This window comes from Eucalyptus grandis, chromosome 11 (genome assembly GCF_016545825.1).
Source record: "Eucalyptus grandis isolate ANBG69807.140 chromosome 11, ASM1654582v1, whole genome shotgun sequence".
In the NCBI taxonomy this organism is placed as follows: domain Eukaryota; kingdom Viridiplantae; phylum Streptophyta; class Magnoliopsida; order Myrtales; family Myrtaceae; genus Eucalyptus; species Eucalyptus grandis.
The window spans coordinates 32,182,296-32,208,731 of NC_052622.1; the positions used below are offsets into that span (position 1 = coordinate 32,182,296).

The 26,436-nt window shown below is 39.8% G+C and overlaps 4 protein-coding genes and 1 long non-coding RNA gene across 6 annotated transcripts; 2 read left to right on the forward strand and 3 right to left on the reverse strand.

Moving 5' to 3' along the window:
• Nucleotides 1-5,415: 5,415 nt before the first annotated feature.
• On the forward strand, nt 5,416-12,553 carry LOC104426017 (histone deacetylase 5). The gene is given in 15 exon segments (XM_010038934.3): nt 5,416-5,708; nt 6,943-7,141; nt 7,895-8,041; nt 8,131-8,240; nt 8,528-8,739; nt 9,886-9,950; nt 10,176-10,322; nt 10,324-10,347; nt 10,457-10,540; nt 10,837-10,942; nt 11,026-11,147; nt 11,261-11,454; nt 11,596-11,725; nt 11,851-11,915; nt 12,039-12,553. Coding segments are annotated over 15 exon segments (1,947 nt in total). The 5' UTR covers nt 5,416-5,532; the 3' UTR covers nt 12,205-12,553.
• A 1,565-nt stretch (nt 12,554-14,118) lies between these two features.
• LOC104426019 (phosphoserine phosphatase, chloroplastic) lies at nt 14,119-17,736 on the forward strand. The gene is made up of 8 exons (XM_010038938.3): nt 14,119-14,315; nt 14,778-15,008; nt 15,252-15,384; nt 15,473-15,580; nt 16,263-16,356; nt 16,698-16,847; nt 16,926-16,979; nt 17,310-17,736. The coding sequence occupies exons 2-8, from the start codon at nt 14,786-14,788 to the stop codon at nt 17,433-17,435; spliced, it is 888 nt and encodes a 295-aa protein (XP_010037240.2). The 5' UTR covers nt 14,119-14,315; nt 14,778-14,785; the 3' UTR covers nt 17,436-17,736.
• Nucleotides 17,737-17,962: 226 nt separating this feature from the next.
• LOC120289528 lies at nt 17,963-21,239 on the reverse strand. Its single transcript, XR_005547562.1, has 2 exons — nt 21,056-21,239; nt 17,963-18,349 (listed from the first exon to the last, which is right to left on the reverse strand). It is a non-coding gene; the product is annotated as an uncharacterized LOC120289528 (long non-coding RNA).
• Nucleotides 18,967-21,049, reverse strand: LOC104430274 (putative pentatricopeptide repeat-containing protein At1g64310). The gene has a single exon (XM_010043028.2). The coding sequence runs from the start codon at nt 20,884-20,886 to the stop codon at nt 19,189-19,191; it is 1,698 nt and encodes a 565-aa protein (XP_010041330.2). The 5' UTR covers nt 20,887-21,049; the 3' UTR covers nt 18,967-19,188.
• Nucleotides 21,240-22,153: 914 nt separating the features above from the next.
• On the reverse strand, nt 22,154-26,419 carry LOC104426021 (nuclear transport factor 2). Of its 2 annotated transcripts, none has more exons than XM_010038940.3 (9): nt 26,238-26,419; nt 25,246-25,488; nt 24,336-24,639; nt 24,047-24,255; nt 23,776-23,950; nt 23,346-23,467; nt 23,197-23,259; nt 22,805-22,868; nt 22,154-22,694 (listed from the first exon to the last, which is right to left on the reverse strand). In XM_010038940.3, the coding sequence occupies exons 2-9, from the start codon at nt 25,429-25,431 to the stop codon at nt 22,471-22,473; spliced, it is 1,347 nt and encodes a 448-aa protein (XP_010037242.2). In that variant the 5' UTR covers nt 25,432-25,488; nt 26,238-26,419; the 3' UTR covers nt 22,154-22,470. The 2 variants fall into 2 exon arrangements, with proteins under 2 accessions (XP_010037242.2, XP_010037241.2); XM_010038939.3 differs by having other exon boundaries at nt 23,346-23,470; nt 26,238-26,418.
• Nucleotides 26,420-26,436: the final 17 nt, after the last annotated feature.

A 26,436-nucleotide genomic window follows, 5' to 3' on the forward strand; every position in this document is an offset into this window, starting at 1 on the left:
AAAAAAAGCAGGATTAAAGAAGGAAAGCAGAATTGTAAAAGCTCACCATCAAAGAAATTAAAGAGGTATACCCCTTATAACCCTACAGTTATAGAATTGGCAAGTTTAGATGAAGCTAATTTGCAGGACACTCCTATAAGTCTTTCAGAAGAAACCATGGGAAGGGCTTTGGTGGCTAGCCCAAATAAGCCACCGAGTTACAAATGAGGGCTATTTGTTGGAACTGTTAGGGGTTGGGCACACCACTGACAGTCCAGAATTTGAGAGCCATTGTGGCTCAGGAAAGGCCCTATTTAATTATGTTAATGGAAACAAAAAACAAAGAAAATGTGATAACTCGTATTAGAAGGCAGCTGAAGTTTAAAAACAGTTTTGTGGAGAATCCGAAAGGAATTGCGGGGGGATGGCAGTGATATGAAATGAGGAAGTGGCTATAGAGGTGGAATTTAGCTTCCAGGAAATGATTAATTTGATATGTGTTGATCATGAGAGTCAGATTAAAATGCGGGTAAGTTGTGTGCATGCTCCAAATATATATGGGGAAAGATTACAATTATGGGAGAAACTAAGACAAATAGGTTTTTCTAATACTCTTCCATGGGTATGTTTGGGAGATTTCAATGAAGTATTATATTATTGGGAGAAGGTGGGAAGAAGGATGGCAGAGAATTTTCGAATGCAGGCATTCCAAAGTTGTATTCATGATTGCTCTTGAATGGAAATAGATTGCAAAGGGTGTGTTTTTACCTAGTCCAATAATAGAGAATTGGCTGATTTGGTAAAGGAGAAATTGACAGATGTTTTGCTCGATGGATTGGCGGCTCATGTTCTCGGAAGTAGAAGCCTTTGCTCTACCAGCTGTTGGGTCTGATCATAGTCCGCTCCTCTTGGTGAGTAGTACTGAATCTATTAAAAAAAGAAAAAAAAAATCACTTTGAGGCTTTTTGGGTTGAAGATGGTGAATACCGAGATATAGTTGAACATGCATGGCAATCTCAAACTTGTCTTGAAGTAGGATTGAGAGATAAATTACATGCCACAAGCCAAGCATTGAAAGAATGGAGTAAAAGGAAATTTTCCAATAGCAATATCCGTATAACAGCCCTAAAGAATGAGCTTCAATCCTTAACTAATAGCCAAAGCTTTTTTCAAGAATCAAACAGGATAAAGCTTACAAAAGAAGAGCTTGAAACCTTATGGCGAAGAGAGGAAATGTTTTTGGGGTTAAGATCTCGAGTAAATTGGCTTCGTTGGGGAGATAAAAACACGAAATATTTCCATGCAGCAACGATCCAAAGGAGACAAACCAAAAATTGGATTACTATGCTGAAAAATGCATCAAAGCAGTGGATTCGGGGAAAACAGCAACTTCAGCACCTCACTATGTCTTTTTTCAAAGAGCTATACACTTCAGTAGGGCCTCGCAACTACCAACCAGTATTGGATCAATGTCCTACACTAATCAGAAATGATATAAATGACTGTTTAGTGACGGAAGTAACAATGGAAGAAATTCATGCTACTGTGTTTCAACTTGGACCTCAGAAAGCTCCTAATCCAAACGGTTTAAATGGAATTTTTTATCAACATCACTGGGATATAATCGATTCTGAAGTGCTGGAGGAAGTTCGAGGTTTCTTTCTTTCGGGAGTGTTAGAACCAGCCTAAACAAAACACATATCACTTTGATACCAAAGATCCCCACCCGGAAAGACTTGATCAATATCGCCCTATTAGCCTTTGCAATTTTGCATACAAAATAATATCCAAAATTTTGGCAAAAGACCCGAAAAGACGGTTGCCTATGCTGATTTCAGGAGAGCAAAGTGCTTTTGTCATGAAAAGACAGATTCAAGATAATATTTATATTGTTCAAGAGGTGTTGCATCAATTGAGAATGAGGAAAAGGAAAAAACATTTCCAAATGGTGCTGAAACTTGACATGCAAAAAGCATATGACAGAATTGAATGGGACTTCTTAAAAGGTTGCTTGCTGAAAATGGAGTTCTGTGCTAAATGGGTTCACTGAATTATGCAATGTGTCACTACAGTCACTTTTAGCATCAAGTTTAATGGAGAATCCCTTCCTTTTTTTGCTCCCACTAGAGGTATTAGACAATGAGACCCTTTAGCACCCTATCCGTTTATTTTGGTGGCAAACAGTTTGTCATCTTTGATGGGTAAAGCTCTACGATATGAGAATATAAAAGGAATTAAGTTGAACAGGTTTTGCCCTACTTTGACTCACTTATTATTTGTCAATGATTCAATCTTTTTCTTGGATGGATCTTTACAGGAATGCCAAAATGTTGCAGCTGTTCTTAATCGGTATTATTATGCCTCTGGACAAGCTGTAAACCTAAACAAGTCTGGCATCTTCTTTAGTAAAGATTGTCCATATCTATTAAGGGAGAATATGAAAAGAGAACTGAGGGTACCAGGGCTAGAGCGATCGGGTAAGTATCTGGGAATTCCCTCTAATTGGGGAGCATCGAAGAGGCAAATGTTTGGGTGGATTTTAAATAGGATCAACATGAAATTGGAGGGCTGGAAGGAACAAATTATATCAAAAGCAGGAAATGAAATACTCTTGAAATCAGTGGTGCAGGCAGTACTACAATATGCCATGTCAGTTTTTAAAATTCCAATGTCAATTTGCAAGGTTGAAGAGAAAAAAACAGCTAATTTTTGGTGGAAAAACAGTGAATCAAAGGCTGGGCTGCATTGGAAGAGATGAGAAATCATGAAGATAAGGAAAGACAGGAGAGGAATGGGATTTAGAGACTTGCTTATTGTTAATAAAGCCCTATTGGGTAAAAAAGCTTGGAGAATGGTAAAAAATCCGAACACACTGTGGAGTAAATTATTAAAAGGGCTCTATTTCTGTCACACAGATTTCTGGCATGCTGATAAAGGTTTTAAACCTTCATGGGGGTGGAAAAGTTTGCTTATATGAAGAGAGGCTATTGCGGATTTAGTCAGATGGTCGATAGGAAATAGAGAAACTGTCAATATTAAAACAAATAGATGGCTAAAAAGAGGATTAATAGGAGGGCCCGCAAATAGAAATGATCCACAAAAAGTTTCTAAGTTGATGAACCTTGAGACACAACAATGGAATGAACCGTTGATAAATAACCTATTTGATGAGCAAACTACTTAGGAAATCTTTGCAATTCCAATCAATAGTCATTTTACCAGCAATGAATTAATGTGGACAGGCATGAAGAATGGGTCATTTATATTAAAAAATGGCTATAACTTGCTAAGAGACAGAATAACAACAAGCAGAGCAACAAAACACCATTCTTCCTCATATCAAACACCAATAGAGCTATGGAATGCAATATGGCATATGCGAACCAGCCCAAAAGTGAAGATCTTTATATGGAATGCTTATCAAAACGCCATACCAACCAAGGAGAACCTTTGGAAGAGAAAGATCTTACCTGATCCGGTATGTGATCTTTGCCAAGTCAAGGTGGAAACGGTCGAACACACCCTTCTCCTCTGTCCATGGGATGCAAGGGTATGGAACCACCCGGAAATCAACCTGCGAGTAAACACACAAGAGGTTAAACGAACGGATGAATAGCTGGTACAATTTATAAGGAAAAATTCGCACCTCCCATCTCTGGAAATGATCGGAAATCTTCTTTGGCAAGTATGGAAGGAGTGCAACAATTTTGTCTTTCGAGGTACAAAACCAGAGGTCTGCAAAGTGCTAGATCTAGCAAAATTTCAGCAAGGTAGCTACCAAAATGGGGATTTAGGGATTCTCCAGAAAAAAAAAAAAAAAAAAACCGAAGAGCAACAAATCTCACTTACCTGGCAAGCTCCGAAAGCCGACTCCTTCAAGCTTAATGTAGATGGGTCGTTGTGCGAGGGATCGACGGAGGGAGCTGTGTCTTGCGTCGTCTGGGACTCCTTTGGTAGCCTCATAGATGGATTCACAAAGGTTATCTGGGCGGAGACGGTTCTACAGTTGGAAACCTTAGGGGTTCTCGAAGCCTTGAAGTACTTGAAACACAAAAAAGTTGGGGAGGCTTTGGTGGAGTCTGACAACCGAACTCTTGTGAACTACTTGAAGAATGAAGAGGAAATGTACTGGTAGGCATGTGCAGCTTTGTTCGAATGCAAAGCTCTTCTGCAGCAACTGCCTTTAGTGGGTTTAACTTACTGCCCACGTTCAGCTAATGCGGTAGCGGACTGGGCCATACGACATCAGCGACTGAAGACCATCCCTCCAAACTGGCGGGCCTCTCCTCCTCTAGGCCTTTGGGCTCTGTTATGTTTTGATGCCCCAGCTGTGGGGTTTGTTGCTTTTGTTTTATAATATAAATAAAATAACTCTCTTCGACCAAAAAAAAAAAAAACAAACAAACAAACACACTAGAGCAGCACCCACATAAGCATCAGAATCTAGATAGCTTTTCAAACATAGTCCATGTATACTTTGCTCGACACCTATCAAGTTCATATCTGCCAAACTAGGGATCAACCCAACCAAAGTATACCCATCAGGTAACCTTCCCAAGCTTCTCATCTCGCTAAACAATTTCAACCCCTTATCCCATGCACAAAGATGCCCAAAACCATCCTCACTACCATCTATGTGATATTCCACCACATGCCTGCGCCTTGTCGACACGTTGCTTCGACAAGTTACAACCACTTTAAATGAACGAAGGATCAATTGCACCAATTTGAACGAAACTCGGTTGAACGGGAGTGTGAATTAAAGTGTATGGCGAACCTAGGAAAAGATAATGAAGAATCGAGATCCTCGTGTTACACATGAGCGTCTCAATAACGAAAATGTGGCTTTACTAGAGATTTTGTCTTATTCGTTCAGAAAGAAAAAAAAAAAAAAAAAAAAAAAGATGTGAAGAAACAAAGGTTGGGGTTTCTTGTTGTGTTTCAATCCGTGTTCCATTAATAGAAAATTTCGTTGCTCCAAGCAAGAGAGGACAAAGAACGGAAAACATGAAGGCAGAAGAAGAAAAATGTGAGAAGGTGAAGAGTTTTTTTAGGTCAAAAGAACATCAAGAGTTTGAGGGTTTTTTTAGGTTTGTTAATTTATATTTATATTTTTGTGGACAAAATTACCCATATTTCGAGCCAAATGTCAATGGCCAGCCGGCAAGTCAAGTCATTTTTGAAACTTGTTAGTCATTTCAGGCCATTATTTGGGATAACAGTCGTTTTGGATCCTTAACTTAAAAAATAAGTTTATTTGGGTCTTTATTTAAGATTTTTTTCTTTTCATACGATGCTGTCTCGTGTAAGGTACGTCGCTCCGTCATGGGATCACGAGCCGAACCAAAGAGGAAAGCGATTCCAGGAGAGGACCGCCCATGTCCACGTGGCGGGATCTCGTTCGCTCATTCGTCGATTCACACCCCTGTCCGCTTGCCCTTTTCTCGTTCTTCATTCGTCGATTCGAACTTCCTCGTTTTCTGTCCTCCCTCCTTCCTTCCTCTCGTTGATCAGTCGCGAAGAGAGAGAGAGAGAGAAGGGCGGAGGGCAGCGATGGAAGCTGTGGACTCCGGGAGCGACGGCGCGAGCTGGAGTCAGCGAAGAGTTGGGATAGTGTACGACGAGAGGATGTGCAGGCATCACACCCCTGACGGCGAGTTTCACCATGAAAACCCTAATCGCATCAGAGCCATCTGGAACAAGCTCCAAGCTGCCGGCATCACTCAAAGGTTCCGACTTAGACTTGCGCAGATCCGTGTTTCCTCGGCATGTCTTGGCTTTACCATGTTCGAACTTTTCATTTCCCTTGTCGATTGCATATGAGGTGGCGGTTAAATGATGGAGTGTGTTTGATCAGTGGACGAAGAGGTGTTTAGAGTCTTTTTCTGTGTTTTTTATTTTTCTTTTTATCTGAATTTTGGTACTGACGTAAAGGGTTCGTTTTTTTCGTATGATCTTTCGTTTTCGGGAGGTGATCGATGTCCATATGGATTGTTGGAGAGAATGGAGGGTGCGTACGCATTTGCCTGAACTGTGCTCAATTTTAAGTGGACAAGTGTGACTTGAATTGGGAATTTTCTTTTGGAGTTGTCATATTTGGTAGAGTGATGATGATGGGATTTGAAGGAAAGATTTTCTCTGTGAGCGTTTAATATCCTGGATAGATTAGATGGTGAATTGGCTTGGTCTAAGAGTAGTCCCCACTCATTCACTGTGGAAGTACAGTTTTACAAGATACTTCTCTTAACTTTAGAGGTAAGAATACGGCAGCATTATTTAGTTTCGGTGTTTGGATGTATCAATTGTGGAAAATATACTCGCATTTTTAAATGACACTTTTGGCTTTTGACGTTTATTTCTGATTTCGTTCTTTTTTCTAGACTTAATGAGCTGACTGAAGAATTAACATAAGGGGCGCAATTTAATTTTTAATGGGTACAAAAATACATGATAATTAGCTCGTTACATGTTTCATGCTCCCTTTGTTTTGGAATTTCTTTTTGTTAATTCAATTGTGGGGAAATTTTACCATTGATTGCTAAATTTTAATGGGGATTCCATTTGGGTCAATTAACTTTGGTCTAAATCATTGGTTCTCTAAATTTTCATATCTTTATAATTGATACACTTTGACCAGAATTCAATAAATTTTATCGTGGAGTGTTCAATCAGAGACATGTGGCCCCAATATGGTCTTGAATGTTTTGCCCTCCGTGTTGGCCAAACCAGCATTTCTCCAATAAATGGGCCAGATTCCAGTCAAAGTGCATCAGTTACGATGAAAAATAAAGCGCATTGGATGATTAAAATCAAAGTTCAGCTGTTTGATTGTTTGACAAACTAAAGTCAGCAACCATTGGTGAATTTTACGCGTGTTATAGTGGTAGCAAAGTGGTACGTGATAAAAGACCAGTCAATTGCTCTGTCATTTTAGTGTATAATTTAGTGCTTCTTTTTATCCAGGTGTGAGGTTTTGAACGCCAATAAAGCAAAGGATAAATATATTTTGTCAGTCCACAGCAAAAGTCATGTTAATCTGATTAGGAACATAAGTTCCAAACAGTCTATCTCTCGCAGAAGAATAGCTTCAAAGTTTGATTCGATATACCTGAATGAAGGGTCATCGGAAGCTGCTTATCTTGCTGCTGGTTCTGTTATAGAGGTAATTTTTTTTTTTTTAAACCTGCATGTTTATTGATTGCCACCCTTTTTAGGCAGTGAGTAATAATTTTCCGCTGCTGCAAAGCCTCTGAACTGCTGCATGAATTATTGGGTAAAACTGCCTGTAATGTTTACAATGCATCAGCATGCATGAAAGAACCTCCATTGCATAAGGTCTGTAATTAACTGTATTTATCTGAGCATATACGGTTGGCTGTATATAGGACCTTTTTCCACATGCACTGTACTAAGTACGTAAGGGACTCTATTATCAATCATGTAAAGACTGTGCATGAATATGTACCTACCCTATCCCTGAAAATCGTAGAAGATTGTCTTTCTCCACTGCCTAATAATCAGGGTTTGTCTCTTGACCAAAATAGAACTTGCAGGGTCCTTCTATGTCTGCAGAAGTATCTTTAACATGGTCAACTGTTTTACGGCCTTGATGTTCTTCCTGCTTGAAGCCTGATGTGTATCCAGGCTATTCATCACAGGGAGATTTATTTTCTTGGCAGAACTTTCACTTGAGTTAGACCTACAGAATTGTTTGACAGCAGACTTACTGGAATTTCTGAAAGTCAAGCAATTTTCTCTTGCAAATTGAATGAATAGCCTATCTAATCTTTTGCATGATGACAAGCATTCTGGATTGCTGCAATCCATCTGCAACAGTAATATTTACTTCTGCTTCCATGATCATGTGATTGCATCTTTCAATTCTGAAGGTTGGCCAGAATAATTATCCCTGTAGGTTGCTAAAAGAGTTGCCAAAGGAGAATTAGACTCTGCTTTCGCTATTGTAAGGCCTCCTGGACACCATGCTGAACATGATAAAGCAATGGGATTTTGTCTCTACAACAATGTTGCTATTGCTACAAAGTTTCTTTTAAACAAAAAAGTGAGTGCTGGTTTCCTAGTACCTTTCTCTGACTGAGTAGCTGTCCCCTCATGTAGTTTTTACTCTGTCCCTTTTTTTTCCTTTTGCAGGAATTGGGCATCAACAGAATCTTGATTGTTGACTGGGATGTTCACCACGGTAATGGTACTCAGAAGACATTCTGGAAAGATCCTCACGTTTTGTTCTTCTCTGTCCATAGGTATAGAAACTGCAGCAGTTTTTATGTGATCATCATGTCTAGGAGTAATAGTCTAAAATCTCTTATGACTTTTTTCTGAATATAAAATTGTATCAGGTGAGCAAATACTAAAAAGTTGTTTCGACTGTGATTTAGCAGCTCTTTTTCCCTTACATGAACTCTTTACTCATTATAATCTTAAGCTTGTAGACAAGTCCCAGGTTAATGGCTTAAGCTTGAAACTCACTGATGTACTCTCAACATTGACATTTGATCCATAACTGAAAGGTATCAACCTCATATTTCAGGCATGAGTTTGGGTCCTTTTATCCAGCCAATAATAATGGTGACTACAAAATGTTTGGAAAAGGTCCTGGGGCTGGGTATAATATAAATGTCCCATGGGAGAATGATCAGTGTGGAGATGCGGACTATCTAGCAGTATGGGACCACATCCTGATCCCTGTTGCTAAGCAATTTAATCCCAACATGATACTAATTTCTGCTGGTTTTGATGCAGGTCTGTTATCATATATCTGATGAGCAATTTTTATCTATGAAGGGTCATTTTCATTTTTCTTTTAAGTTTCTAGGTTCTTCCAGTTTTTCTTTGTACTTTAGTTTAAGATATGATTTTGGCGTTTTTGGTGTTTCCACAATTTTTTCCTCATTTCATGTTAATTCACTGGCAGCCTTGGTGACTAGAAGCGATGTGATGTGCTTGGCTTTGTGAGACAGTTTCTTTGGCACATGCATCAATGAGTGGTTTTCTTTATTGACTAGAATTTCATAGAGGAATTGAATAAAAGATGGTATAAAAGATTGTAGCATTTAATAAAAGTTGCATTGGTTGCAGAAATTACAATTAGTCATAATAGGTGGGAGCCGATATTTGGTTCAGAATGTGGTCAGTGCTATGGGAATGTAGGATATAGATCATACTAGATAGCCATAAAACATTTTGTTGGGCTCTTTCGAGGAGGAAAAGCATGTAAAAAATTCTTGTAATCATATTGTAAGATGAATAGATGAAGCAAAAGTTATTGTCATGTTTTGTTCACATGACAGAATATAACGCCTGAGATTGATCATAGGCCAGAATTTGAAATTCCTGAGATTATCTTTATGTCATGTCTTAGTTTATTAAGGCCTATTTGAAGGTTGATTACGCATATTCTACATCTGTAGCTTTTACTACACGATTAGTGCATAATAGGTGAATTTCGAAGGGGGTGTTGCTGCATTGGCTATTCCTACCCACCTTTTCTACTTATCAAAAAAAAAAAGAAGGGGGGTGGGGTGTTGGGGAGATAGAAGAGTGTAGGAAAGCAGAATCCAATGCTCATGGGCTTCAGTTCTCTGTCATCATTTCACTTATCCTTGTTGAAGAAAGATAATTATATAAATTCCATGATTACTGCCTAAATGGGACAGCATAAGAGTCTGAAGGACTCTTAGCAACTCAAGACTCATGATGGTCGCTGCTTTAGGAAGGTATCACTTTGATTGATTAGTATGTTTCAATTCATGTGTATTTGAGCTATAAAAAGAAATGGCGTGCTCAGATTTTGCTTTTGCTGTTCCCGTACTTCCTCTATATAGTATGTACGACGGTGACTACTTAGCAGTGAGTTCTACTAATTTTTTAATTTAATGCTTATAACAGCTGTTGGTGATCCTCTGGGAGGTTGTTGTGTCACTCCATATGGATACGCAATGATGTTGAAGAAGGTTAATTTCTGGATAAGTTTCTCTCATTTTTTTGGGTAGCTGGAATCTGTCTCCATCCATTTTCTGTTTGAAATATTGTAAATAATATGTAACTAAGTAACATAGGAAGTCATGTTCTCAGGAAATCCTTTTCCCTTGTTTACTTTGTGTTATTGTCATAAATAGTATTTGATCAGCTTAATTGGATCCTTACAAGGCATTAAGCATGTTAATGTTATTTTTCAGTTGATGGACTTTGCACGAGGTAAGATAGTATTAGCATTAGAAGGAGGATACAATCTCGCCTCAATTTCAAATTCAGCCCTTGCATGCATGGAAGTTTTGCTGGGCGACAAAACTGTCGCCGGTTCCACCAAAGCCTATCCTTTTGATGTCCACATGGCGAGTAATACAAGCGGTAAAATGTTTATCTTCTGGGTGTTCTGGCAACATGTCTCCCCGGACTTAAGCTGCATCATTATAATCAATCAAATGATAGTGTGCTAATAGCAAGCTAACTTTCTCAGGTTCGTCAAGAACTAAAAGCTTTCTGGTCAGTACTTGCTCATGAATTGCCAACCAAGTTAACAAGTCAAAAAGCACCCATTTCGGTGAAGATTCTTGTGCTTTTTACTTCTATGCAAGCATTCTTATGTTTCGAAATCTGGATGCTAGAATACTTATGATTCCTAGAGGCTGATTTGACCTCTCATTTTTGCTTTTATCAAAGATAAACCTTTATTATTATCTAGAGATGTAGTATGTTACTAACTGGGTCTTGTGACAAGCCGTTATTTTATCTTTTACAGGGCGTGTGAAGTGAGCTTTAGAAGTTAATTGTTCCGTTTTGTTTTATATCATTATCATGGTTCCCATTACTAAAAGGAATCACTTTGTCTTTTCCCAGCAAATTCTCATTTCAAGCTATGACTCTGAAGCCAAAGATGTTGAGGTTCTGCAGGATTCCATTCGACCTCTTTCAAAAACATTCAGGGTTGATGAAGATCATCATGGTAAAGAAACTTGCCGTCAGTGGAATTGTGAAAAAGTAGATATGAATTCTGTTAAATTAATACAATCTTTAAATCAAATGTAGTGCTTGCGGAATGTGCTTCTGTGTCCTGGAGATCAGTTCTTTCGAAAATTGACGTCTGGTATGCCACCTTTGGATCAAATATGCGGAAGCCTAGGTTCCTTTGCTATATTGAAGGTGGACAGGTAATGCGCTTTGTTATTACCTTTTTTCAAGCTTTAGAACATCAGTTACCTAACATGCTGATGTTTCATGACATGCATGATGATTGTATTGTGGTCCTATCCGATGATTTCAGGTGGATGGCATGCAAAAGCCATGTTCTGGCTCAATGGACAAAAGCCCGCCTAAAGAGATTTTGTGGAAGACCTTTCCTCACCGATTATTCTTTGGCAGGGAATCCACACGCACATGGGGTTTGGGAGGAGTTGCTTTCCTTCATCCCAAAAGCAAGAATGAGGATATTGTGCACATGTGCCTGTATAAGATAACGTATGTCTTTGTCATGTTTTTCTCCTTTATGTTTCCCTGCCTCTGTTGAAGAGAATACTCTCTTGAGAAGGATGGAGTGCATAGGATGGAGTGGATATACTGCAACTATGACCTTTTGTCTTTTTGACTTTCTCTGATCAGGTTAGAGCAGTTCAATGATGTCTTGCTTCAGGAAAATGTTTCCAGCTATGACATGAGTTCTCCTTTGTTTGATCTTACATCTTTGGACTGCAGTAAAGAAAAAGGATCCATCGACTTGGAAGCTGTCAAGGTATTTCCTTTTGAACTCATCCAAGTACAGTCTTGTGCACCCGATAAAGCCTCAACTTTATCTCGTTTTCTTTCAGTTATCACATTCTGATCTCTAATATTTCAAGCTGGTCGATCTATTTACAGAATGGTTGGTACCATAACGTTGTTTACTTGGGAATGGAGCAAGACATCCCCATACTCACAATGGCGTAAGCATATAAATTACCTTGCCCTCCTCTCCTTGAAGTCACACATGATCTCGAGACTCTCAGCATAATAGACTTCTTGGTCCACAGAATTAATACTATATACCAACTTGCTGATCTATATAGGTGCAACATGTCGGATATCGAAAACTTCAAGTCAGGGAAGGTTCCTTTGTGCGCTCCGAGTGAAGACTATGCCAACACGTTGATAAGAGGCTTGGTGGAAGGAGGGCAGCTCTCGGAAGAGAAAGCCTCGTCCTACATCAGGGACGCTGCTACAAAGCCCTTATAGAATGCAAACATTACTTTATTTGCTCTCCCCCTTTATCGAGGATGTTTATTCTTCATTTGCAACCTTGCTAGATTCTCTGCAGCAAGAGTGACTCCGACAAAAAAGTCTGGCCTCTTAGGTAGCACTTTATAATTAAAGGAGACTAAATTAGGCTTGTGTATAATCCCATAAAGCGAATTTCTCTTGTATATAGTCTCACCGATCCTGCTGAAGTGGCTCCGCCCAACTTCTTCAGGGTTGATAAGCTTGTAATGTCCCCTCTATTCGCATTGATTCGAGGACTGTGTGTGTAGTTTGATAAGTCTCATGAATTGTCAAGACTGTCAATTGCCACTTCTGGTTCTGATTAGGAATTTGCTGCTTGTCCATCTTCCCTCGTTGAAGGTAATAAACCGGTGGATTTCGTACACCTGCCCAACTCTCGTCCACAGACGGACGGAGGGAGCTGCGACAATATTGAGAATGACTCAATAGCATCATCGCGGTCCATAAAGAATTTTATTCACAGAAGTGGGTGCCTCTATTATATTTTACTAACTCCCTGGGCCCACTTCGGTGGTGGGTGCACAGCTGCAACACTGCCTACCATGCAATGTGAAGTGGACCAATATGGAAAAAGTAGATTTTATCAATTGAGTTTTTCTAGGGCATTTGACAGATTATAATATATGTGAAAGTGTAAAAGAAAATATATGCTTTGACAAGGTAAAATGATAATTTTTGATAGGGTAAGCGATTTTCAGGATGGATCGATTTTAGATTTGGAATCTATTTTATTAGCACAGATTCCTAGTTTAAGACCTTTGAAATTATCCTGTGAATTTTGGAACCAAACCTGTTGATTTGGTCCTGTTCAACAGTCTTCTTTTGGTGGTTTCATTAGTTAAAAGCTATTGATATTTGGCGGTCGACATGATTTCAATGCTTCAATACTCCATTATTGATAAACACTGTTTTACCTACTAAACAAATTAGAAAATATGAACCTCGCCCATAAATTTCACGTCTCTAACAGCTTTTGGTAAATTTTTCTGATTTCTTAGCAACTTCCCTTGTTTTATGCCATTGAAACTTTCTTTATGTAGCCAAAGTTTTTTACTTTAGAATAAGAAGAAGTTTTCTTCTTTTAGGAAAAGCCTGGACGAAGCAACCATGAAATTCCTTAACAAGACAAAGCAAGGAACTAGGAGCAATGACATGCCAAGGACGAGCAAAACGAGAGAATCAAAGTTTCTCCGATCCAGATTTCCAATTCAATCTGGTTTTCCTATTTGATCCTGATTCCACACCATAAATTGGAGTTGGACTGATTATTACCAGTCCTAGGGTCAACACCAAACCAATGCTCACCCTAGACATTTTGCATTGTTAACTCATTGAAAACTTTGTATGCCCATTTCTAATATATTTTAAACATGTTTTTAACCTTAGAGACACCGGACATGATTCCGTGTTAGTGCTTCAGAGAATCTCGTATACACTTCTTCCATATTTACTACTTCTTTATTTCATTAAATGTTTTACTCACTTGATTTTGACAAAAATGCCCTGTTTTTAAAATAAAAAATAACGAATTTATTTGACACTTGCAAGTTACCTCATAAATATAATTCCATTTTACCCCAAAAACCAAACAATTGTTGCCTACTTTACACATTTCAATGAACACTTCCCTATTTGATTTTCCCATTTTCACTAAAAGCACTCACTATACATTATCCTTTCTTCTGATACTTCCTATTTTCCCTAATTTTTCTTCTCATTTGAATTCCAGAATCGGCGAATATAGCTTTTCATTTTTTTCCCAAAAAAATTTTAGATATCTATTTTCTGTAATTCCAGTAATGCTGACCATTTTGGAGTTTGGACAGCGACAACGAAAAAAGGCAAAAAAACCCAACCAAAAATTAAAAAAGGCCTCCTAAGTACTAAACGTTTTAAAGAATATCTGGCAAGAAAAGTTTCTCTTGCTTTCCTCCCACCAACCTCAAACGCAGATCCGAATATTGCAGATCCGAGAACAAGAACGCCACCGTAGGAAAAACCCAAAAGCAGAGGAAGCACTCGACGCCCCGGCGAAGCCGAACGACCAGCGGGAGTAAATTGCGTCGGTGAGTTTCGTGCTCGTGCTTCTCTCGGCGTTTCGATCCGTTTCGCTTCGTGATGTTTCAAGTTGAGGTGGAAAGGCTCGGGGAATGGCAGAAAAATCTCGATTCAGCATTCTGGATCGTCCATTTAAGATGTCACTCCTGTTCTTGCATTGCCCTTGAATGTTTTCATTCAGATGGTTGCTCAAGTTTTGTTTTTTCATGTGAAAAACGGTGCCGTTGTCATTCCCATTTCGCAGTCTCTTAGCTTATGTTCACCAAGTTCTGTTTTTTTGTGGTTTTGTTTGCATTCTGCTCGTGCTTTATGTGGTTGGCTTTAAGTGGGTTGCTTGTGCTTGTTGGTTTAAGCTTGAGCATGTTGTGTGATGGCTAATTTACATGGAGGCAATTACGTTGGTGGGAGCAATGACACCATGGTGGTGCTCGAGTTCCATTTCATTTATTTCTTTGATCTGCTGGGAACAGATAATTTCATGGAAGGTTTGAAGAGCATGCGGAGTGCACCGGTTTATACTTGCAGAATTCGGCATCTCTCGCCTCTCGTCCGGGCATCTACGTTGAGATACGTGAAGGCTCCGTACAGAAACAGAGTGTCGATGACCATGAGCTCGAAGTCATTTAACTCGGTTTCTGCTTCCATTCATCCACTGGACGGCTCAAAATTGAGTCACTCTGACAACACATTACCATCTAAAGGTTATATACAGCAAATGGCGGTATTTACAGAAGTCACAGTTGAACTTGAGTTGATTCTCAATTTATATTAATCTGGTTTATTGAGTCCTTGTTTAGGAAGTGAGTTAAGGGAAATTGCTTGGTTGCGTCTAAACTGCGTGCTTTGCTGAAAACATAATTGGGGGAGTCTGAAGCTTGTAAATAAATAGGTGAACTCTGAACTTATTTCTTTTGATGATTCTGAACTGTGTGTTGTATGTACAGAAGTTCTTGACCTTTGGAGAAATGCCAATGCTGTATGCTTTGATGTGGATAGCACTGTGTGTGTTGATGAAGGCATCGATGAGCTTGCAGAGTTCTGTGGAGCTGGAAAAGCTGTTGCAGAATGGACTGCAAGGTAATTTTGTTTCTTATCGTTATCGCCGTTCATCCCTTATAAGTTGTATTTTAGTATTGATTATTTCTGCATTATCCAAATATTCTAGAGCAATGGGAGGTTCAGTTCCTTTTGAGGAGGCCTTGGCTGCAAGATTATCTTTGTTCAATCCTTCCTTGTCCCAAGTTCAAGATTTCTTAAATAAAAGGCCCCCGAGGTACGTTAACTATTTATTTGATCTATTGCTCCTACCTAGATCTCTATAAGTCTGCATGAGGATATCCTTTCTGAATATTAACATTTGCTGTGTCTGTCAGGCCCCTAGTGGAGTGAGTATAACTTTAGTTGACCTATCATGCAAGACTAATTATGTTGATATAATGACCATAAAGCTGGATCTTTCCACTGTAATATTCCAGTTTTCCAAGTCACAATATATGAAGCAACAGTGGTAGGTTTCAGACACTCAAAATCTTATGCACTTTGAGATATTTGTAACATCCCAATTTCATGGAGCCTAGTTAAACCGTTAAAATTATATACAAACTAACTGTATTTGTAGTCAGATGTGAACTTGATGTTTCTGTATTTTTTATGGGAATTTTTGCTCGATCCATCAAACGGATATGCCATGTTAAAATAATTAAACTAGTAAGTGTGCTCCTCAAATTTTATGCGCACCGTATATAGCTGACAGCTGATGTGAAAGTGTGCTCCTTTCTGTTTGTACAAATGGAAAACATAACAAATGATCCACCTGTTTAGTCACTGTTGTTGGTTTGATGCATCTTGAAATAGGTTTTGCTAGATGGGTATATCTTGGTGCAGATAATTTGAATTTTTTTTACTTTCATTTGAACCACTTTGAAGCAACAAATCATTTGGCTTTCTATTGGCAGGATTTCTCCTGGTATAGATGAGTTAATCGTGAAGCTAAAGGCCAAAAAAACGGATGTTTATCTCATCTCTGGAGGATTTCGCCAAATGATCAATGTATGGTACTACTGCCCACTGAATCATCTCGAGGGAAAATCATGCATTTTCTGCTGATTCAGTGTCTGTCTCCCTGTCTTTCTTCACTCTTGCATTTATTATATCGCAAGAAACAGTAGCAGACGAGTTTTTGACTAAGGGTATAAATGGTTATTATTAATAGTAGATCACCTGTCATGTTATACCATCAAAAGCCATGCTCAATTGTGATGGGTTACAATCATCGAACTTGCATAGCTTCATATGTTTAGTCTTTTCCAGTATTGTAAGGCAACCCTATATAGCGAAGCAAAATATGCAGGAAAAAGCATTTTCTGATTCTTTGAGCAATTCTTCTGCAGCCTGTTGCCTCAATTCTTGGGATTCCTTCTGAAAACATTTTTGCCAATCAACTGCTATTTGGAAGTTCTGGGGAGTTTTTGGGGTTCGACACCAATGAGCCTACCTCTCGGAGCGGTGGAAAGGCCACTGCAGTACAACAAATAAGGAAGGTCAGTTTTGACAGCAACAGGTATGTTTAATTGTAGGGCTTACTAGTAGCAAACCTCAATTTAAAGTCTTCTTGACAGGCCCATGGATACAAAGCTTTAGTCATGATCGGGGACGGTGCAACTGATCTTGAGGTTAGTGACACTGTATGCATATCTTCAGTTAAAAAATATGAGGAAACCAGCAAAGACATTCTCCTGTTTGCCATGTTGAACAAATGTTGAATTTTTTTTCCCATTGAATGAATTTGGCAAACTCCTTCACTTTACGTTTCATGTATTTTCTTGTGGATTAGTAGTTTTGGCCTATTGGACTGCAACAGTGACCGAAAATAGGGAGGGAAACTTACTAAATGAATTGGGAGAAAAAAAAAAAGCAACCTGCAATTGTGGTTGTTTTTTGGTGGATTGGCCATTGAATTTTATGCCTGTTTTCTTAGTTTGTTTCTGTTATTCTTTTCACAGGCCCGTAAGCCAGGTGGTGCGGACTTGTTTATATGCTATGGAGGCGTTCAACTTCGAGAGGCTGTGGCAGCTAAAGCTGATTGGCTGGTGTTCAATTTTAAGGATCTGATCAATTCTTTGGACTAAACCTAAGTTGCTCCAGGGGATGCATCTTCATCTTTCACACCTCTTTTCAGTTATTGCGATAAAATGTACAGATTTCATATCAGAAGATGATGTAGAGCGACAGAATATCACTCTCTCGACATTCTTTCATCAGCTCGACCCGGTGGTGTTAAAAGTGATTCTATATCAATTTCTTCTTGAGGACTATTATGTTTACACTCGTTAGAGATATTTGTTCAGCTAAATTAGTGAGATTGAGATTGAGATTGGTATCCGTTTGCTGTGGAATGAAATGTTAATAAGCCCATAGGAAGTTTGATGATGGCAATGATCAATTCAAAGAACTGAGTATCTCTCTCTAATCCACCAAAGAAACTGCAGAGATTACCGAGTTGCTTATATTGCTAATGCGAATCCACTGAACATGCCTAATGTCTGGAATCACTGAGAACGTCAAGCAAGAGTAGCATTCAAAACCCCTCAGAGAATCTTGTCTACTTTAGTCCTGTTTTACCCTCCGTAACCGTTTTTTAATTAACAACAAATCACAACCAAGCCATCCAACTGCTAAATTGCTAATAGTTCATCCAAACAAGATACCAGTAAGGGCTAATACTTGCAACAGCTAGAAATTGTTCAAACACAACCATAGAAATCGTCAGCTAATGCATGAAGATATCTGTCTTTGTCCGTATCCAAAATATTGCTTCAAAAACTCTGAATGGAGAATTCTGACAACAGGCTAAGTGACTAAGATGGAGAAAACAGGATGAGCTTCTGCTAAACATCAATTCATCCTATCTTATCAAATCCAGGGTGTGATATGGTTCCAAAGGCATAGTGACTCCTGTTGATCATCACACAGCCATAAGGTCGCCATACTGCCGCATCAGGAAGATAGACCCTGCAAACAATCCACCAGCTCGCAACATTTTCTGCAAGAAAGGGAGTACAAACCAACTTTAAGATGCTATAAACTTACTGAATGGTGAATCCCCATAGAACATATATTTTTATTTTCTTCAGAGGAAACAAGCAAGTGGTAAGTGCTATTACAAGTATCTATCGACAAAACTATAAAAATACATACATTAGACCACAGTCTGTCCATTGAAAAATAAGCAATGCATTTAAAGCATGAATATCTCATTAAAAGGACGCAGACCTTGCAAATAACGATGAGTCACTTGATTATTCATAAACCATACTATTCAGTGGCATCAGTCCTAGATTTTATCAGAAAACACAGCATTGCGCACCATAAAGAGAGTGATAGGCAGCATATTAACAGGTAATGACCATCAATCTCCACCTAATAAGTTCAGTCAGCCTTCAGTACACAAATGCCAATCTAAACAAGAACATGAAAGCCAAAAGCAAAAGCATCAGTCAATCGGTCATTATCAATTTCATAATTCTTTTTTTTCTCTGAGTCAGAAACAGAAGACCAATTAACCACTCATCAGAAGTTCCAAATCCAAACTACATCTTAAGTAACTGCGACCATTACCATGGATCTTGTTACCTGAAAAAGATTAATTGGACTCCCGTCTGAGAACAATATATATACTCATGAAGTTATGAAGATGACACCATATCGATTGCAGATTAAAAAAGATGGTATGGCTACAAGATTCATCAAGTAAAATCATAACACTCATACCACCAATTATCCAAAGGTACAAAAAGGAAAATGATCTATTACATAACACTCTTCCCCTCCTCCCTGATCACCCTCTACTTTTAACCTCTAATTGCTCCAGTCATAAAAGGATTAACTGGTCGACATTTTATTGTCAATCTGATTGCCCGAACATCCAATCCAGCTCAGCCCAGGGATTTTTTTCAGTCTCCCATCTATTATCTCATCTCTCAGTTTCTTCACATCAGACCATCTTCCATCACTAGCATAAGTTTTCGAAAGCATCACTCTGTAGGCACCCTTCTCTGGCTCCATTTGAAAGAGCTGCTGAGCTACTATACCTGCCATTGTGGAATTACCACACATCTCACAACATGATAGTAGTGCACCCCAGACTCCAGGATCCACTGGTTGTGGCAAGGACTGAATAAAATCGAATGCTTCTTCCAACTCTCCAGCGGTACCAAGAAGCTTTACCATGTAAACATAATGCTCAGTCCCAGGTTGGAGGCAGAACTCATCTTCCATTCTCCTGAAGATTTTCTTTCCATCTTCTATAAGGCCAGCATGACAACAAGCACAAAGGAGAGCAGAGAAAGTACAATGATCAGGATTTACTCCAATGCTAAGTATTTCCTCAAATAATTGAAATGCCTGGGAAGCTAGTCCATGGAGCCCAAGACCCAAAATGATGGAATTGTACGTAATAATATTCCTATCTGCCATATGCTCAAAAATGTGCATTCCCTCATCCAAGAAACCACACTTTGAATACATATCTATGAGGGCAGATGAAACCATAATATTGGATTCCAATCCACAACGGAGAACAAAACCATGTATCTCTTTACCAGGCCTTACATTTGCTAATTGTGCAATTGCCACGAGCACACTGGAGATCAAAACATGGTCTACCATCCTACACTCAATCGTCAACTTTCTGAAAATCAGAAGCGCTTTTTCACCATCTCCACATTGGCAATAGCCCATTACCAGAGCAGACCATGCAACTAAATCAGGCTGAGACAAACCTCCAAAAACTTTACATGCTGAATCCATGCACCTGCATCTCACATACATACTAACTAGAGCAGCACCCACATAAGCATCGGAATCTAGACAACTTTTCATACACAGTCCATGTATACTTTGCCTGACACCTATGAAGCTCATATCTGCCAAACCAGAGATCAACCCAACCAAAGTATACCCATCAGGTAACCTTCCCAGGCTTCTCATCTCGCTAAACAATTTCAACCCCTTATCCCACGCACAAAGATGCCCATAACCAGAAATCATGGAATTCCACATCACCAAATCCTGATGAGACTCGGACATAGCATAAAACACTCTACTTGCTTCATCAACATGGCCTAACCTCGAATAAGCAGTCACGAGTGCACTACCGCAGATAGAGTCCCAACCTAAACCAGAAACCACAGCCCCTCCATGTACAATTTTCAGCCCATCTAAATCAGCCTCATCACAGCAAGCCCGCATAAGACAAGCATACGTGAAATTATCCGGTCTTATCTCGCTCCTAAGCATCTGCCCGAACATCGAAAACGCCTCATCAAAGTCGTTCGCGCGTGCATAAGCACGGATGATGGAGTTCCACAAAAAGACGCTTCTCTGAGGAGTTTCGTCGAACACCCTACGGGCATAGACGAGGTGGTTGCTCAGGGCGTAAGCTTGGACCACCCTCGTGGCGTAAAACGGGTCGCCGGAGAGGTGGGTCCTGGTTATCACGGCGTGCAGTTGCTTGGTGGACAAGAGCGTCGGCTGCGACCTCGAGAGCGCCGACAGAATCGACCGGAAGTCGATGAACATCTACGTATGACAACGGCTGCTATACTCGAGTGCCTAGTTCCTGGACTTGAATCGCGACAAGAGACCACCTATACTGGACCTTGAAGACATGCGCGACAAAGATCATACGAACTAAAGCTACAATCTAGTGGAAGAGAGAGAGAGAGAGAGAGAGAGAGAGAGAGAGTACCATGTTGAAAGCCCAATTGTCGTCGTCCTGAACCTGGGAACGCCAGAAAGCCTTGAGCTTGTCGAGGGAAATCGGGGAGTCCGCCATTGATGATGAGCTCAGACGCAGAGCTTAGGGCAATCAGATTGACGAGACTTAGCAGGCTCGCGAACATGCCCGTGTTGACCGGACTCGCGAGGGCAGAACTGTAAAATAACGAAATGTGTAGTTTTAGCTCATTTTAGAACAGTGCTCTCCGGCACTCTCATTTTTATTTTATAATATAGTCCACCATTACATTTATTTATCTACTGCCCAATTTTATTGATTAAGTTGGTAGAAAATGAGGACAAGTCATTTTTTTTTTTTTTTTGTATTGTTTTGTCGATTGTTAGATGGCGCCAGCAAATGTGAACAAGCGTTGCATATACCTTAAAAAAATAAATTAAAATATTGATTAAAATCATTGGACTACTGTAAAAGATTTGGATATATCAAAATACACAACATGAAGGCACTATATCACTACATGAGAAATGAGAAAAGTGTTGCATGATATATACACATTTTATAAAGATTGTTATAGATTCGAGTTCTCAAGAAATAAAGTAGAATTTTTTAGTGACATTTATTCATGGACATATTACTTGAAAAGTAAGTAATAAATGATATTTGAAGGGAAAAAAATGATTGAGACCTTCAAAATTAAGATATTTTCTTTGATTTTGTATAATGATATTAATGATTCAGAGTTCCAAGTCAAAACTTGTTTATATACTACCTTAACTAAGATATTCGGGACTCGTAATTATTGAAATTCTATCGAAACATATACCTTTCTTATACGAAAGCAAATAGAATTTTTTTAAATCATTATAATATTGACATGCGAATGTTTTGTTGCTTTTTTTATGTTACAACCCTTCGCTTTCCTTGAACAAAACTAAAAGAGCATAAGGAAAGCAAAGGCCCTACAAACCGAAGGCGAAAACGACTGCAATTCTCAGAAATAAAAATAGAAGCATTAGCAATCGTCACGGGAGGATGAATATCAAACGAAATAAAGCGATAACGACGATACTTAGAAATCAAGATGGATGCATTGGCTATCAATGATCATCAAGGGAAGATGACTATAGTCGAGGGTCAATCACAAAACTCAATTGAAGTCTCACATTGATCAATAGATGGACCTGCTAGCAGCCAAAGGTTTGTCTACAAGGTATGTACCGACCAGAGAAACCGCCGGCAGCCAAAAAAATTGCACAAACTGCAATATTACCCAAATGACTATACCTTTGTTAAAAATCGAAACAAGAAAAAACCGTGATGAGCAAAAAGAGGTCGATCGGAACAGCTCTCTACTCTCAAAATTGCTTGCCTACTTACTACTGCTGTCTTGTCACGTCAATGTTACTTTATGCAGCGCCATCCATTCAATTTGCACCTTCACGGCTGCCCTTTGCATTCCCATTCTGATAAGCGCGTTGATAGCCGTCTCCACCGCGTCCCATTGGACCCCTCGGCGAGAATTCCCCTTGGTTTCGGAAGTCATTCCTTCCATAGCCCCGGCCGCCACCAAAGTTCCGGCGGCCCCTAAAACTGTCATTCCTGAATCCGCCTCTTCCCAAAGAATACCTCCCTCTTCCACTGTTTGCCACTGAACAAAAGACCAGAGGATTAGTTATCTTTCAACATAGGGAGAATATTAGGGTTCAAGCTTCTAAACAACACTAAATTTGCCTCTAGGTCTATATCTATGCATTTCACCTTGGGTAGTAGTTCTCTTCTCTTCGATTAACGCTCGATGATCCCCGATTGTTATTGGTGATGCCTGCAAATTTAGTGTCAAGTACGTCTGGTTAAAGACAAGTATGTACCAAGCAATGCCTGAAGTAGTCCATCTAATATTGATGCCACGTTAGTTTGCTCATGAACTGACATACAAAGTTCTCAACTGAATATTCATTCAGGAAATGTGGCACATGAACTGTACAACAAAGAATATCATACGGCAAATGCTCAAGAGTTTGACAATGACTCACAAATTTCACAAGCTATTGGTGCCTTGCCAACAAAACTCTATGAAGCTAACTATTGCAGCACTGCCAAATAAAGTGTAGTCATGTTTCTTTCCCAAAGTGTTCTGCAGGAGGAAATACCTTAAGAGCACTTTCCCTGGAACTTGATGTTTCAAACTCGATGAAGCCAAAGCACGAACCTTGCTTTAGAATGGAAGAGAATAGGGGGTGAGAACACTACATTGAAAAAATAGAACCTGAGGAAATTACAGAATAATCATATATCTCACCTTAGAACTCCTAACTTGAATGCCATTACTCTTGATAGGCCCAAATTTTTTAAACTCCTCCTCAAGCTGTTCAACTGTTGCGTCAAAAGGCAAGTTCCGGATGAATATCGAACGACCCTCTGCTGCTGGTAAGAACAAAACCAATGAATTAATTAAAAAAAGAAGAAGAATTTTGACATTTATGCAAATAACAATATCAAATTCAATGCTCTTTAAGAAATCTTGATTTTTCTAACTGGATATTTTTTGTTGACAAAGGGAATCGACCCAACTCTAAAGTTGGTAAGGGCGTGACCAACGCTTAGCATGACCAAAATTGCAGACCTGCTCATTCCATTCCCACATCAATTGCCTACATTTGTAAGCGTGCATCTGCATGTGCAGTGTTAAAACATAGCAAAAGAAGAAAACTTAAAAGAGAGCTATAAACCTTCTTCATGAACATCACTGCTTTCAGGGGCAATGTCAGTACTAGGGTTGGGAGTTATGACAGAAGCTTTCTTAGATAGCTGTTGAGTATCGCTTGCAGGTGGTGGTGGAGTCCTTTCCATCTTGGAAGGAACAGTTACTTTGCTGGTCACTGCATGCCCTTGCATTACTTTGACCTATAAAAGAACCATAAAGTTTCTTTCTTAAGCAAATCAGGGTCCCTACCCAAGAGAAAGAAAAGTTCAAAATAAGATTTAACCATACAGACTTACAATTGATGCATAAGATTTCTTTGGAGCATCTTCCTCACTTGCCAAGCAGGAATCAATCTTATGAGGAGTGGATTCAATAGCCTTGTCTTCAATCACATATCCTCCATTGCCAGAAGGAATAAGAATCTCGGGTCCATTATTAAGCTGTTCCTCCTCCACCAAGGGAGTCGGCAGCTTTGCAGCAAGTTCATCGGGAACCTTGGCAGGCTCTGTGCACCAGAAAATGACCCCCTTCTAAATAAAAAGAAAGATTACAATAGATAAAACATATTTAGAGAATATGTCCGACCTTGTTCTAGAGGCAAGGCAGCTGTTGCAGTGGCATTACTTATGCCATTGTTTGCAGTAGAATGGATAGGTATTGGTTCATTCTCCTCAAGAAACCTAAAAACATCGTTCAAAACGAAGTATCCTTTTTCTTGGGGAGCTAGAAAGAATGTCTGAGTGAATTTTCTCCTCACATGGTCCTTTCCAGTTAAGCATCCAGTTACCAAAACAATCACACCATTACCATAGGACTCCTGAGCATCTGCTGTTTCTATCTCTGCCGTATAATCCTCATAGTTCAAAGAGAGTATCTTTTCGTTGATAGCCTGATTCAGTAAATGAAGGTGGAACGATGTGTTAGCCAACTAATATCTTTGCATGTCAAGCAAGATACTTGGTTGAAAAATTGATGCGGCCATAATATGTCTCGCTATATTAGATGCCACTTCTTACTCAGTAGGAGAAAGAGAGAAAACTTGCATATATGAAGCTATTTTTTCCACAATGATCAGGAAGTTGAATGTACACATATATGAAGTAACAAATAGTTTTCTGAGAAATTAATAGCTTGCTGAATTTTCTCCTCCTTGCATACGTCATGGCAAAAGGTGCATTGCAGATTTATATCAGATGCTCTTAAAATCACATCCTTAACCGAGTTGTTCCCCGTAGTTAAGATAAATTAAAGGCTTTTCCATGCACGCACCGGGCATGTAGCATGCATGACTCGGGTTAAATGCGTAAGGCCCAAGCAGAAAAATTTGAAAGAGAAGGAGAGAGATTCTGAGCCAAAACCAGAAGAAACATGATGAAACTTGCGTCTTTATATGTATCAATGACATCTGACATAGGAATAATGCCTAAGTTTTCTCAGCAGCATTAGTTATGGTTCTAGATGAAATGGAAGCAGTCATCCCGAGTGATGCACTTACTTGCGTTGTTTTAACCGTTGTTATGTTGCCACTGACATCTGGCCGACCTAGAACACTCGAGTCCTGGTAAAATCTATGAACCAGACCAGGAGACTGGTGAAGGATGTGGTAATACTGCTCCACAAAGGCATTAGCCACAACTTGCGCGCCGGGAGTAGGGGCTGAACCAGCTTCTTGCACCGCCATAACGATAAGAATTCGACCACCAAACTTCCCAGCAGTAGTCCAGGCTAGACGAATCAGCTGTAAAATTGACCCAACAAGCCTCCATTACAAAAGGTACCAAATGATACTTCCAACAATCCCTCCTATTGCAGCATACAGCAGCTAACGGAGAAACAACACTCCCATTAAGAAAACTAACAAATGATCGTCGAGAAGAACCGGTTAACCTTTTTAGCTAAGCAATGCCAATACATCCAATACCGAAATTTACAAGTGCAAGTATGCTAAAGCCAACAGGACATTAGAAGTCACGCTTCAAATCAAAGAGGGTCGCAACCGTTCACCAAATCCAACCACATGGTTAAGCGAAGCACGGCATCGGCAGCAACAGGCATTATTCCTAACAAACAACAAACGAATATCCATACAAACAAAAACCACATCGAACGCTCGAGACACCTCGCGCAAAAACCCGGCCGGCACGCCGCAACGTCGAACCCACGGAAAACAAATCAAGAAGGGCAGAGACGGGAAAACCTGCCGAACAAGATTCAATGCCCACGACCGAGTCAACATCCGGGTCACAGGCAAAACGGGTAATCTCGAAAAAGAAAAAAAAAGAATTCACAGTAACTCCCACGAGAGACGAGAACGACGCGAAACCAACGAGAGACCTCCGAGGATAGGGACGCGCGCGAGCAAGAAAAACGAGAGCCGTCTCGCCAGCGAAAGACCAGATCTCGCGCCCGAGCAAGAAAACGGGAAAGCCGGGGGAATGGAGACGGGGCGGGGGGGGGCGGGGGCAGCGAGAGAGAAAGCAAAAGTACCTCGTCGGTGATCCGGGTAAGCTCGAGAGCTCGAGATCTAAAGGGGGCGGTTTGCTTAAAAGAGAAGGAGAAAGAAGGAAAGGAGCTGCTGCTGCTGCTGCTGCTGCTGTCGGAAGACAAACCACAGGACACTACAAAGATGCTCGGAGGAAGAAAAGGAAAGCTTTTGCGTATTTCGGGTTTTGATTTGATAGGATGA

Coding starts and splice junctions, on each gene's coding strand:
- LOC104426021 (XM_010038939.3), bottom strand. CDS start 25,431: ATGGCGGTGCAAGAAGCTGGTTCAGCCCCTACTCCCGGCGCGCAAGTT. Junction 23,471..23,775: donor CAGTGATGTTCATGAAGAAG/GTTTATAGCTCT, acceptor TGTTCTTACCAG/CAGCAGAGGGTCGTTCGATA. Junction 22,869..23,196: donor CCAGGGAAAGTGCTCTTAAG/GTATTTCCTCCT, acceptor CTAAATTTGCAG/GCATCACCAATAACAATCGG.
- LOC104430274 (XM_010043028.2), bottom strand. CDS start 20,886: ATGTTCATCGACTTCCGGTCGATTCTGTCGGCGCTCTCGAGGTCGCAG.
- LOC104426019 (XM_010038938.3), top strand. CDS start 14,786: ATGGAAGGTTTGAAGAGCATGCGGAGTGCACCGGTTTATACTTGCAGA. Junction 15,581..16,262: donor TTAAATAAAAGGCCCCCGAG/GTACGTTAACTA, acceptor TTCTATTGGCAG/GATTTCTCCTGGTATAGATG. Junction 16,848..16,925: donor CAGTACAACAAATAAGGAAG/GTCAGTTTTGAC, acceptor TCTTCTTGACAG/GCCCATGGATACAAAGCTTT.